The sequence below is a fragment of the Benincasa hispida genome, chromosome 3 (genome assembly GCF_027475165.1).
Source record: "Benincasa hispida cultivar pf3 chromosome 3, pf3_genome.v1.1, whole genome shotgun sequence".
Lineage (NCBI taxonomy): Eukaryota > Viridiplantae > Streptophyta > Magnoliopsida > Cucurbitales > Cucurbitaceae > Benincasa > Benincasa hispida.
The window spans coordinates 35,346,044-35,359,828 of NC_143480.1; the positions used below are offsets into that span (position 1 = coordinate 35,346,044).

The 13,785-nt window shown below is 32.3% G+C and overlaps 1 protein-coding gene across 1 annotated transcript; it reads right to left on the reverse strand.

The window, feature by feature from the left end:
* Window positions 1-3,651: 3,651 nt before the first annotated feature.
* Window positions 3,652-9,145, reverse strand: LOC120072511 (aspartic proteinase 39-like). Its single transcript, XM_039024889.2, has 10 exons — window positions 8,621-9,145; window positions 8,190-8,319; window positions 7,753-8,000; window positions 6,792-7,019; window positions 5,775-5,934; window positions 5,074-5,147; window positions 4,867-4,960; window positions 4,681-4,741; window positions 4,263-4,334; window positions 3,652-4,183 (listed from the first exon to the last, which is right to left on the reverse strand). Exons 1-10 carry the CDS (start codon window positions 8,854-8,856, stop codon window positions 4,035-4,037), a joined length of 1,452 nt encoding a protein of 483 aa, XP_038880817.1. The 5' UTR covers window positions 8,857-9,145; the 3' UTR covers window positions 3,652-4,034.
* Window positions 9,146-13,785: the final 4,640 nt, after the last annotated feature.

Below are 13,785 nucleotides of genomic sequence, written 5' to 3' on the forward strand. Positions count from 1 at the left end.
AAATTATTCTGAAGTCCATTTTTGTTAATAACCTGAGGGTTCTCATCTTCATTATTTATGCTAGCTGCGTTCGCCTGGTCAATCTGTATTTTAAATGCTTGGTCAGGCTGCTTATCGAGGGGCATTCACAAATGTTCCCGTACTGCCTGCATCTTACGTCTAGCTCAATGCGGGTGTCCTTTTCTTTGAGCTCGTTGTTCAGCTGCGACCCATAAAAGGATCTGCTCTTAGGTAAAAGCTGTACATTTTGAAATTTTTGTCAGATCTCTGATAAGGGGCGTGTTTTTAAAGAAAATGGGTTGTCAATGGCCTTTAGATTAGAGGTAGAAATAAAGATTGAGAGAGCTTGCATTGTTGTATGCATGCTCTATTCATCAAATAGCATCTGATTAATATGTAATATCAGCTGGTATTTTGCTTTGGCTCATCTTGACAGCCACGTGTCATTTGATTCAAACCATCGATGATTTAGCTAGAAGTACTGATTTTAAAAGTTATTTTGACTTCTTTTAGACTTTCAGCAATATATGAGCTTTTTCTTCGTATTTCCATTGAACCAAAACTTGCAAGAATTTTAGTACTGGTACAGCGCACCTACTTTCTCTTATAGTTTTTGTCCAATCATCCAATTAAGAAATATTTCATCCTTCATTTTGTAGTTGAAATAAATGCTTCATTAATGTACTTAGACAATGAAATTGTTCAACGATTAGGAAAAACTATAGGGGTGCAAGGACAAATCGAAAAATCCAAAAAAGTGACCGAAACTAATGACGACTCGGTTTATTATACATTCAGATCTAAGGTTCAGTTTCACATTTCAAAAATTGATTAAAACGGGTCCATTGTGGATTTAGAATTGAGTAGACATAATATAATGGAGCCAATTGAATAATCATATTTATACAAAAATGGATTGTTTTAACAACATAAACACGCGGCTCTAATGGCAATGCCATTCAATTAAATACTCAAGTGTTGGTTTTCATCGGCTTGGAGTGGTTTGGTTAGACGGTCCGGCGTTCGGTTTTTGTTCAAGGTTCGAACAATTGGAATTGAACCACTTACACCCTAATAATTTGAGCTTACTAAATATGAGCCTAGGGCCAACTAATCATTGAGCCAATGAGATATATTCAAAATTGTAGAATGATATTGTAGTGACAGACATGAAATCCACAAACAAGGGAAGGGTAAATGGTAAAGAACAATATATAGATTTATGTGGTTCAGTAACAACATTTTAGCTTGATCCACGGGTACAGAGAGAGAACGGTTTTATTATTTTGAAGAGAATACAAAAAAAAAATACAAATAGTTAACCACTAATGGAATTGGAGAGTTTATATATGATACCCTTCTAAATCTTTAATCTAAAATCCTGTAATGCCAGATAACATACTCAAGACACTTAAAAGATATAGATTTCAATCCTTCAATCGAATTCTCAATTTGATCAATAAGCTTACTAAAAGATTGCAAATTGGACAAACAAATGTGAATAATTATTGTTTTTCCAATCAAACCTTTAAACTATCATATTGTTACCATCAAACTCAAATCTCTACATCAAATTTTTGTTTTCTTAAATCCAAGATAGTAACTCAAGGTGTGAAAACAAATTTTTTTTAATGATTAGTATTTACTCTGGACGTTATAATTTTGTTTCTTTATTGAAACCATCAATAAAATTAAGTTATTATATGGTTTTAGTACAATAGAGGAGAAAAACACCAAACACAAGTCAATAAATGAGGCAGAGAAACTATTGAATGTATTTAAGGTGTGTTAGCTACATGTAAGAATGATGAATGATAAAGACTTCTCTTTTCTTTTTGTCCATATATCTTATTCATTGCATTAAGTAAAAAGTATAAAATTGAACAAATTAAAGTACTTCCCTCACATGTTTTACATTCCTTTCTCATTTGATCTAAATCTATCTTAACCGTCTCTCAATTATTTCAAAAAATAAATGTGGAGTATGAAGGTTTAATTTTTAATCTCACATTTCAAAACAAAAAGGTAATACCGCTAAATTATGTTCTTGTCAACAACTCAACATGATTTTATTGGACCCGTCTGCACACTTGAAATAAATCGAAAGCTCTAGACAATGTAGCTACACTTAATTAAAATGACTTGAAATCAGACTTCAACATTAGGAGAAAAGTCATGTCAATGTTTCCCTTTTTTGTAAAATTCTTAGAGAGGAGAACAAGACTGTTCATACTTTAGCTGCTTTGGCATCTTTCGGAGTCCTCTAGGTTTTGGAAAGATGTCTTTCCTTTTTCTATTTTATCTCTCTACCTTGAGAGGGACTGGGAGTAGTTTTTGTTTTTTTTTTTCTTTTTTTTGGTGGTTTGTTGATTGTTTAAATGAATTTCAATTTTTTTTATAAAAAAATAGCAATAAATATAATAATAAAAGGCTCTCGCTTCTCTTGGGAAGGTGATGGATGTAACGGAAACTGCAAGGGTTGTGTGAGAATGAAAATTGTCCCTACAACTCGACATGGATTCTTTCAACATGTATTGTTGAGAATTTTCAGGTATTCAACATAGGATTTTTCCAAGTCAAGCACTCTTAACTTTGAAGTTTCTATCATTGAGTCATCAGAAATAAGATACACTTTGTTAGTATTAAGTAATAACTATCAAATATTTTAATCATTTCTTAACCACACTTGCATATCTTCCTATTTTCCTCATTGTTCTCGATTCATTCATGAATATCTCCTCTACTTAAGCCCCACATGTCCACCAACTTTTGTCTTAATTCATGTCGAACTACATCATACTTAGTAAGAAATGTATTTTGCTATCAAGGTGTAAGTGGTTCAATTCCAATCGGTTCGAACCTTGAACCAAAACCAAACGCCGGACCATGTAACCAAACCACTCCAAGCCAATGAAAACCAGTTTACTTGGTTTGGTTTTTGGGTTCACATTATTAATGACTTAGTTTTGGTCTCTCCAAAGGCAAGCCCATGAGCCCACTTCATATTATTGAATTGAAGCCCAAAGCGACACTTGTGTGTAAACATATTCAAAATAAAAGGCTGGCACAGTCACACACTCGAGTATTTAATTGAATGGCATTGCCATTAGAGCCGCGTGTTTATGTTGGTAAAACAATCCATTTTTGTATAAATATAATTATTCAATTGGCTTGATTATATTATGTCTACTCACTTCTAAACCCGCAACTGACCCGTTTTAATCAGTTTTTGAAATGTGAAAACCAAACCTTTGATCCGAACTGGTAATAAACCGAATCATCAGTTTCGGTCACTTTTTCGGATTTTTCGATTTGTCCTTGCACCCCTATAGTTTTTCCTAATCGTTCAACAATCTCATTATCTAAATACATTAATGAAGTGTTTATTTCAACTACAAAATGAAGGATGAAATATTTCTTAATTGGATGGTTGGATAAAAACTATAAGAGAAAGTAGGTGTGCTCTACCCGTACTAAAATTCTTGCAAGTTTTGGGTCAATGGAAATACGAAGAAAAAGCTCATATTTTGCTGAAAGTCTAAAAGAAGTCAAAATAACTTTTGAAATCAGTACTTCTAGCCAAATTATCGATGGTTTGAATCAAATGACACGTGACTGTCGAGATGAGCCAAAACAAAATAACAGCTGATATTACATATTAATCAGATGCTATTTGATTAATAGATCATGCATACAGCGACGCAAGCTCTCTCAATCTCTATTTCTACCTCTAATCTAAAGGTCATTGACAACCCATTTTCTTTAGAAACACTATCAGAGATCTGACAAAAATTTCAAAATGTACAGCTCTCACCTAAGAGCAGATCCTTTTACGGGTAGCAGCTGAACAACGAGCTCAAAGAAAAGGACACCTGCATTGAGCCAGACATAAGATGCAGGCAGCACGGGAACATTTGTGAATGTCCCTTGATAAGCAGCCCGACCAAACATTTAAAATACAGATTGGCCAGACGAATGCAGCTAGCGCAAATAATGAAGATGAGAACCCTCAGGGTTATCAACAAAAATGGACTTCAGAACAATTTTAGATGTATTAGTAATACAATAACAATGTTGAGCAGCTGAAAGAAATGCTTTCTTGAGGAGCTGCTTACACTCAGCTGTCCTTCATTGATGAAAACATCCTTCCCAGATGTTACAGAAACATTTACAGATGATGAACCTGTCAAACAGCAGTTGTCTTGATTCAGAAATGATTTGGAGGGAAATACTTTATGCATTCAAGACCTGGTCTAACTTACAGTCATAATTCGCCCATCCAATCCGTTGTCGAGCTAAGTCATAGACAATGATCTTATCTTTCAAAACAAGATCTACAAAATGGAGGAGTGTTTGTCATTGAAAATGAAGAGGAAGTTCATCAACAATAATCATATGGTTGATTGTGTTTACTATTCATTATTTTCATGGCACAAACAACAACTTACTCAAGTTCCTTTGGTTGTTTTTCTTTTTCTTTTTTTTTTTTTTTAATTTGAATTTGAGTTCTGAAATTTGACAAAAAAAATAATAGGAATTTGAGGCTGTTTGAGCATGGAATTTGTGAGAACCCTAGTTAGAGATATATTAGGATTATTAGTATGTTTAACAGTAAAGGCATTCTAATTTGAGACACTTTTTTTTTATATAGGAAATTTGAGACTAGATTCAGAATTTAACCTCCTAAAATATTTGTTCTATCCTCAGCTTTCTGAAAACCTATGCACCATAAAGCCGGTTCCTGCAAGATAAATTGTTTTGCATTATATATATGCCATAATTCAATATCTAAATCTTCCAGAAGTCAGGATGGATGAAATGAAAATATCCGAAATCATGTGCTAGCAAAATTATTGAGCAACTTACTATGGAGTCAAACTGAAGATATTCTTCTGGTGTCACCACCATGGCTGCAATACCCTCAAAATTAAAGCTAATCTCAGGGAATATTTCTGCTATACTAAACATAAAAACGTGTAATCATTTAGTACCTGAAAAAAGAAAAGAAACAAAGTAACACTTCCCATTGAAAATTAATTATAGTTTCCCATATTATTTGGTTAAGTTGCACACCTCGTAGAGACTCGATAACATTGGTTACCCCTTGAAATTGTGGGAGTGGCTGATTGAGAAACAGCAGAAGTTATCTACAATAAGCAACAGTAAAATCAGAATCAGTGCATGTAGATGAAAGCATTATTAAAATTTCCACCACCATGCAGTTTGCAAACAGTAGATCAGAAGGAGACATAAATAGCTGATGATGTTATGTCAGAAATGAAATCGACAAGCAAAGAAAGCGAGAAAATGTTAATAGTAAAGAACGACACAAAATTTTACGCAATTCACTACAATGTATTAATTACGTCAAAGGGCAGAGAGAGAGAGTAGTTTTATTATAACAGAGAAATATCAGATAATACAAATGCAAAGGCACCAAATAACATATTCAAGGCATTCCAACAGATGAAATAAGAACAACTCCTCAGCACTGAACATGAAAGAACGGCCTAAACAGAGATATAACTGGAGTTGCAACTAACTATTATGATAAAACCATATTTATCAGTAGAATACCATTTTTCACAAACTATTGCACAAAGGGTAATCATGTTGAATCAACACCAACTGATATCAGTTTAGTTGGATCATCCCTTCAATAATTATATATTATAATCATGAAATTTATTGCAAGTAAGCAATGGAACACCAACCACTCCCCAAAGAAATCAAACCTAACAATAAGAGACAGGTAGGAACACAAACAAACTTACCACACTGACAATCCAATCGTAAACTTCTTCCACAAGGTATGCCAAAGTTGTCCCAGAGTCAATAATAGTTTCTCCCGCATTTGATATCGGAAACACAGTGGGGTTTGAAAATAGTTGCCCGCTGAGTGCAATACTCTGTAAATTTAAGGTATAGTGCGGCCTGATTTCAATTAAAAAATAAATAAGTTGTACATAAATGTTAAAATTTAAAACATCTAGAATGTGCATCTCTTATATCTAATGAACAAATACAAGAGAAAAAAAACGGGCAAAAGAAAAAAATTGTTTTTCTGAGATGAACAAAAACTCATTGAAAGAGTGACACGATTGGCAAAGGCGGTTAAGGACAGTGCAATATTTCTATATAAGTTTCCATGTTAAAGTAGAATTCATCCCCTGATGTAGCAAGAACAGCCATAAATCGTGGAGAAAAATTACAAAATATGGCATCATTAGTTAGAACAATGAAAAACTTTCAGATATTTAACAATCAAGACAAAACTCGGCATAACTCTTCTATTCATGGAGGTCATCCCTCTTTTGATGTATGATGCCAGTTCTTAAAACCTCAAATTATGGTTGGGTAATATCATCTTTCCAAAGCCCGAATCAGCATCTTAATGTCATGTGGTTCCAAACTAGAGACTTCTAATTAATCTTTAAAATATTGATTGTGAAAAAATCATGAAATATTTCCATGAATGGTGGTCACAAGAGGTTTTGGCTTCAAGATGACATTCTCTTCACGAGCACTTGTATGAATTATCAACATATCACATCTCTAGTTCCTCCCAATTGAAAAATCTAGCCTTAAAACAAGTGGTGTGTGATGAAGGTAACTTTGACTCTACCAGATCTGGTCAAAGATGGATCCTATTGGAGTCATTCATGAAAGTCATTGTGTTTTATACTTCTGAGGAAATATTTGGGGGGAAAATAAGGATCCAAAATTTCATGGACATCACAAAGAATAAGTAGAACCAATATCTCAAATCTTTCACAAGATAGAGGACATACTGAGATGGAATAAGTGGACTATAAACAATGCTGGGCTCCAGAATCTCACCAAGAACCAAGATACCCCCTCCATTTTCCCCTCCTTTCAAACAATGGGAGAATACTTTAGGCGTAATCCCTCGAGAAGATAATTGTGAAATAACTGAGAACTCCCCTTGACCAAACCCAAAAATTCCATCAAGTGCTTTGGTTGCCCGAGTCAAATCCCCATACTGATATATGCTACACCTGCATTGACAACCAAACAAAGCAGTAATTTCAAGTTCCCAACCAAAGATGAATAAAAACACACGTGGAATCAAAAGATCAAGTTGAGTGGATAAGTAGAGCAGAATTTTTTTTCAATTCGATAAATAAACATCTAGTGCATTTCACGACCAATTTTACTTCTGCAGTTAACAAGGACAAAATATACTACAGCCCCAAAATATTGTATTATTGGTAATATAACAATTCAGCTCAGGGGCATGACGTATACAATGGCTTCTGATGGTTGGAATATCAAATATGATATTTGGGCTGAAATCTACAACGGGTTTACCAACTTCGTAATACACAACATGATACCTAAGTCTTCACGAGGCATGGAGGCAGTTAGGGAGGCTGCATTAAAATCTGTTTTCGTCTTTATATATAAAGGAAAGCCCAGTGAAAACGTGTTTTGATAAACATTTTTCAAAAAATAAAAAATAAAAATTCCCTCCAACAGTGTCATTCTTCCCTGAAATCACGTGTGTGTGTGTCTACACAATATTATAACTTAATAAGTATGCAATGACTTCAACCTTCACAAGTAACCCAAATCATAGCTCGCTGAAAAGAGAAAGTTTAAACCAAAATAACTGGTAAAGTTCCTTAAGACTCGAGTGCCTTTCCGCCCTTTGTACTTTTGAGCAGTTCAAAATTCAAATCAAAAATCCTGTACAGGTATAAAACATTTAACTACAATCTATCAACTCACCCGAAAACAATAGGGGCTGAAGAATTTGCAATCGTTGACTCCCCCAGAAGTATGTCAAAATGCATCGAATCAGTAATATAAAAGCCCGACGTCCCACTTCTATCCCGATAATGGAAGGTGTAACCACAACGGTCAGTCTGAGATAAGCATTGATCCCTGGTGGTTGGAATTGCAGCACATATTGGATCTGAGCAGGGAACAACCCTAGCAGAGGATGACTTTGTAGCATCAAATAAGTTGAGTTCGATCTGTACAGATAAAACACCATAAGCACTAAGGATTCGAGCAAAAAACTCTCCATTTTGCAAGGAAGTTATGGTATCCATTATTGGTAAACAATGAAACCTCCTCATTAAGCTAAACATGATGAACTTAAGCTCAATTGAATATATAATCAGAGAAATAAGAAACAAAAACATAAGAAAACAGAACATTACTCCAAGTCCGCTTGATTGAGGACAGCCATCGCAAGGACTACAAGTGACCCACAAAATGTCACTCCCAGTATCGATCTGCACATTGAATTCCCTCTCAGGATTTCCCAACTTCACTTTGGTGAAATAAAGCCTACAAAAACCAAGACCCGAAAACGCCAATTAAATATCACCAGACAGTACAAATTATGCCATAATACATTTCAATTCCATGAAACTTGAAGAAAAAGAAAAAGATTAAGATAAAAACAAATTGGATTTTCTGTAGAAACCATCAAAAATAGGTTAATTATCATCCTCTCGTTATTTTTTAAGACAGACGATCATCCGTGAACGACTATGAAATCAATTGGCCATGTAAATACCATAGAGTGAGAAAAGAATTAAAAATTGCACGAAATAAGCAAAGACGAACAAAGAAAACCACGACGCACCCAACGAAAGGATCGGAGGAGCCTTTAACGGAGAAATTGACAATGCCACCGGCGAGTCGTCGCAAGAGGCGGGAATGGCGGAGGCGGTCGCGAGCTGTGAGGGAGTGGAAGTGGGGAGTTGGGAAGTGGGGGAAGGTTCTGTGGAGAGGGAAATGGTTGAGGGAGGTAGCCGCCGTGCCGGCGACGACGACGACGGCGGAGGCTAAGGCGGAGATTAGGCAAAAGAAGAGGCGCATTTTTTGTGGGTATTTCTGGGGGGATTCGGTGGACAAAAGGGTTGTTGTTGTTGGGTGGAAAAGAGAGGGAAACTTAGCGACGAAGATCAAAGTGGAGGCTTTCTTTCTTTCTTCTTTACTTTTTGGACATTGAAGTGGCACACGACATGACTGAGCAGTTGGTTTTTTTACGGGCAAAGGTTTAGCAAAATTTCCGACTCAACGTTTTTTCTTTTTTCTTTTTTCTTTTCTTTTCTTTTTTATTTCTTTTTCCAGTAAATGAGGATTCATTTTCCCTTACTTGACGCAGAATGTTATAAAACGACTTGGTGTGTGTAAATACATTATGACTACAGAGAATGTGAAGGTGGTTGGGATGTAAAAAGTCCAAACTACCCTCTCTACTCGATTCTACTTGGTGTGGTGGGGATTACTCATGAATGTGATTTTTTTTTTAGTAAAACGTCCGAGAAAAAAAATTAAAGACACTGAAAATTTGAGCGAATTAGCAAAATCCGCCCAAAGAGGGTGGTCTTCGAGCCACAATAGAATGTCGATATGAACATGTTTGAGAAGTTAAAGCATGAGCAATCGAATTACACCGTTTGTTTGTCCACAAAAATTAGGGATTGAGCCACTCAGATGTAAACCTTGAATAGCATCAACAAATAATTGAACTCCATTTGCGTATCTAGTCTTCCATTCAAGATTCCAAATGAATTTGGAGTCCGTTTCTATTGAAAGATGAAATATGTCAACCCCAAGAGTTGAAAAATGTCATGAAATATAGTAACAATCTCAAAGAGCTCTACAGGATCTAATAGGAAAGAGTGACTCTCCATTATCGACATGACTTCTTCCGCATTCGTATTACGAATATGGTTCTATTTTATAGAAAAAGTACATGTCAATTATGTTTAGTTCAACTATGTTTTCTTTAATTATAATTTCTATTTTTTTTTAGTATAATTTCATGTGCACCTACAATTCATTTAGTTTTAAAAATAATATTAATATATTTTTATTTTCAAACTTAAAATAAATGGATCATTTTATTTATTTATTTATTTATTTATTTATTTTGGGGATTTATGGGCAATGGATTTACTAAATTTAAAAATGACTAGGAACGGACAAATAAATTATACAAAGTTCAACTGAAAATTTGTCAAAGAAATGCTAAACCTAAACCTTAATTTAAAAATTTTAATTAAAAAATAAAAAGAAAAAAAAAGCCTATAGCAGTTTTTGCTCTTACTAATAATATACCAATAATCTTATCAACTTGCAAGAAACTAATCACAAAATAATTATTGTTCAATAGGCATAAAGTTCGTAATATCAATTTTGAAATTAAAATTTTGATTTAAAATTGTACCTTTTATCTTGTCAAAATATAAAAATATAAAAAAGTTTACCACAAAGATTATGAAAAATGAAAACTAGTTCAACTGTCATATGAGCATGTTACCAACTATAAAGTTTGTAATTCGAGTTATTTATCCTTACATATTAAAAATAAAATAAAATAAAAAATAAAACTATACCTAAGGGCATTAATTACATTACTTATCAGTGAAATTGAAAGTGTAATATAAAAAATTATCCCATCCAACTTACCTCAAGTGATGAAAATTAAAGGTTATTAAAATTGATCAAAAGTGCTTTTACGAAGGAAAAAAAAAACTTATAACATATATAGAAAATTTTCATATAGAAAAAATATTAAACTATTTATAGAAATAGAAAAAAAAATTATTGATATTTTTATTAAACTCTATAAAAAAAATTAAAATTTTTTTATTTTTGTGTAAATAGTTTTCCTTATATTTTTAATTTTTTAGTTCTAGGTTTCAACTCCTAATTTCTATTTGGGGATTAGGTTTTAAAATGATGCACTTTTAGTCAAGTCTAATTTTAATTTAGTCATTAGTTTCAAAGGTTAGAATTTTATTTTAAAAGTTTGAGTTTTGTTTTATTATGGTTCTTAAGTTTCAAGATTTACATCTTTAACTTTAATTTTGAAATTCGAATACCAAATAAAAAATTAGACTCAAAATCTAAAAATTTTCTTTTCATTCTAGATTAGTATTTTTTTTAGTTCTGTCGAGAGGTCAATATTCTTTTTCTGACCGTGTACGCTTAGGTTGGTGCAAACTAGCAAGGTTTAAAGTATATTATTGTACTTATTACAACAAAAAGAAAGAAAAAGAGGGGAAAAAACTAAAGAAAGGTATTTATCAAACTAAATCCATGGTCAATCAATTAAACTCTTGAATTGATGGTTGATTTAACCTGATAGAAGAGTATGAAATCTTATGGGTTGAACTTATACGTTATTTTCACCTTTATTATTCATTTTATGGTGGAAAATTTTTACAAATTTCATGGTCCACGTTAAAATCGATAGATTATACCTTTTCATATCAAGAAGATTTAAAATAATGATATCAACGGAAATTAAATATCGAAGTTTTAATTTTTTTTAAAAAAAAAAAGTCGATAAAATGTCAAATTTGATGGATATTTCTAGAAAGATTATAAATAAAAAAAAATTAAAAAAATTAAATTAGTAGATAAACATTTTATGATTTTCAAATAAGTTAACATATTTATTATTTATACTATTTATATTAGTGGCATTTTTATGCTTATTTTTTGTGTTTCGTAAATTTTTTTACGATATAATAAAAATATCGATTCACTTCTCGTGTCAAATTGAATCCATAAAAAGATATATCGATGATAATTGTCAATTAATTTATAAAGAGAAATATTAAAATATCGATATAATTAGATAACAAATTTTCACAGATAAAAAAAATCTCAAACTATTTACAGAAATCGAAACAAAAACATCAATACTTTTATAAGCATCTATCAACGATAGAAATGGATGAAAATATATCATTGATAAAAATTGATAGATGTATATCAATATATATTAGTATCAGAAATTTGTAAAAGTTTAAAATGATTGAATTTTATTATTTTATGTAAATAAATTTTAAAAAATGCACTAATTAGATGGGAGTCAATGGATTTAAAACTTTCAGTTAGGTTATTAATTTAACATGACCACATGGTAGTGAAAGAGAGTGACAAGTTAGTCGTCGGGTTGACGGTAAAAAGTCTTGGTCTTGTTTAAATTCCACGGACTATGGTCGGTGTCGGTCCAATACGCGCACGCCATTTTTGACGGCTTTAAAATATTCTTTACAAAACACAAGCCCGCGCCTTGGCCTCCGCTCGCAATCCATGCACCACTTGGTCTTGGTCATGATCTTCTTAATTTAACACAACTAACAATCTTTCACCATTTTACAAGGCTTTTTTTTATTATTCTTGAATTTTGTGAGTATTTTATAGGTTAAATTACGGATTTACTCCAAGTTTTTTTTTAACCTTTATTGCAAATTTAACTCGTAGTTTTTTTTTTTTAATTTAGTTAAGTGTCATAACTTTTACTTTACGATAGATCTTCTACTTATTTTTTTTTTTAAGAAATTAAAAGGTGTTTGGTCTATTGACTTATAAAATCAATGTTAAATAACTCAATTTTACCAAATTTAACGGTTAATTATTGAAATTTGTACATTTATCAAAGAATTTCATTTTTTCCTCTCTATCTTTTATATATTTATTGAGGAACTTCATCTTCTTCACTTACTTTCTACATACCTCTAACTTCAATTTAAACAACTTTTCAAACATAATTTTCTTAATCTAACATATTAATTTTAAACTTTGTAATTCAACTCAACATCCTAAACATCCTATAAATTCCATTATTGATTTCAACAAAAGAGCAAGATGAATATTTTCAAAGCTCCCTAAAATAAATTAGGGCTTTTTTCTTTACATTAATTTTAGAGGCCAGAAAATGATTTTGAAGTAATTTAAACCATTGTTGTTGGTAAAATACTAAAAGCGATTGTAGAAAAACAAGTGAGAGCATTTGTTGAATGAAAATTTTTTACTCAATTACACAAATTGTCAAGTTATTTTATAAATTAATGACAAGATTAAACATAATCAAATTTGAGACTATTAAAAGCTTATAAGTGTCTCAAAATTGAAATTGAAAACAAAAGTTGGTAGATCCCAATAATGCCATGTGTTGTTGTAAATAGATAAATTATTGGTATATTATTATCAAAATATAAGATATGCCTATTAAACTATCCATGCGTTGTATTCTTCAAGTCAAGAGCATACATTCAAGATATAGAATAAGAGGATCAAGTGTTAGAGATCAAACCACCTCTAAATAAATCAACTTAAGCTCAAGTTTACTCCACGAACCATGTTTCTCTAAAAAATCTTGTACAAACCAAGGTTTAAATTGTTGATATCGACGAAAATATTGGGTAAAAATATCTATTACGATGGATATTTCTAGAAAGATTATAAAAACAAAAAATAATTTAAATGTCTATTATTTATGTTATGTATGCATTAGTGACACTTACCTAGATAAGACTTTTTTATGCCCTTTTTTAGGGTGGGTTGCTGGATACAGGATCCTTATAGTAGGTTGGACCAACATCCAGTTGAGAGAGGGCAACCTTTAGAATTCTTTTACTTCACATAGCTTTTCATCTCCTTGATAGCTTTCACTCGTTTCTCTTGTTATTGATTGGTTCAATGGGGAATCTGGGAGCTCCCATGGAGGATTAATGGTATTGTTCGATTCTGATAGATGCACCTGACATGACATTTTTGTATTCACCAATTTTCGCAATAATAGCCTATTCCACAACAGGGTTAACAACAATTTATATATTTTTTACTCTTAAAAAGGATGGAAGGGTGGAGGATCTTGTGTGACCATTAAAATCGTTGTCATTTCAGTACATAGAAAGACGATGGAAGTCATTCCATAAGTTCGTTTCTTTCTCCCATTATTTCAATGCCCGATTATCTAGTTGTTTATCTTTTATGTTTCAT

Bases quoted from the DNA above. Each gene is read 5' to 3' on its own strand.
- LOC120072511 (XM_039024889.2), bottom strand. From the start codon at position 8,856: ATGCGCCTCTTCTTTTGCCTAATCTCCGCCTTAGCCTCCGCCGTCGTC. The intron at 7,020-7,752 runs GTGAGTTGATAG...TTGTCAATGCAG, and splicing joins TCAGCCCCTATTGTTTTCGG to GTGTAGCATATATCAGTATG. The intron at 4,742-4,866 runs GTAAGTTGCTCA...TTTATCTTGCAG, and splicing joins ATCTTCAGTTTGACTCCATA to GAACCGGCTTTATGGTGCAT.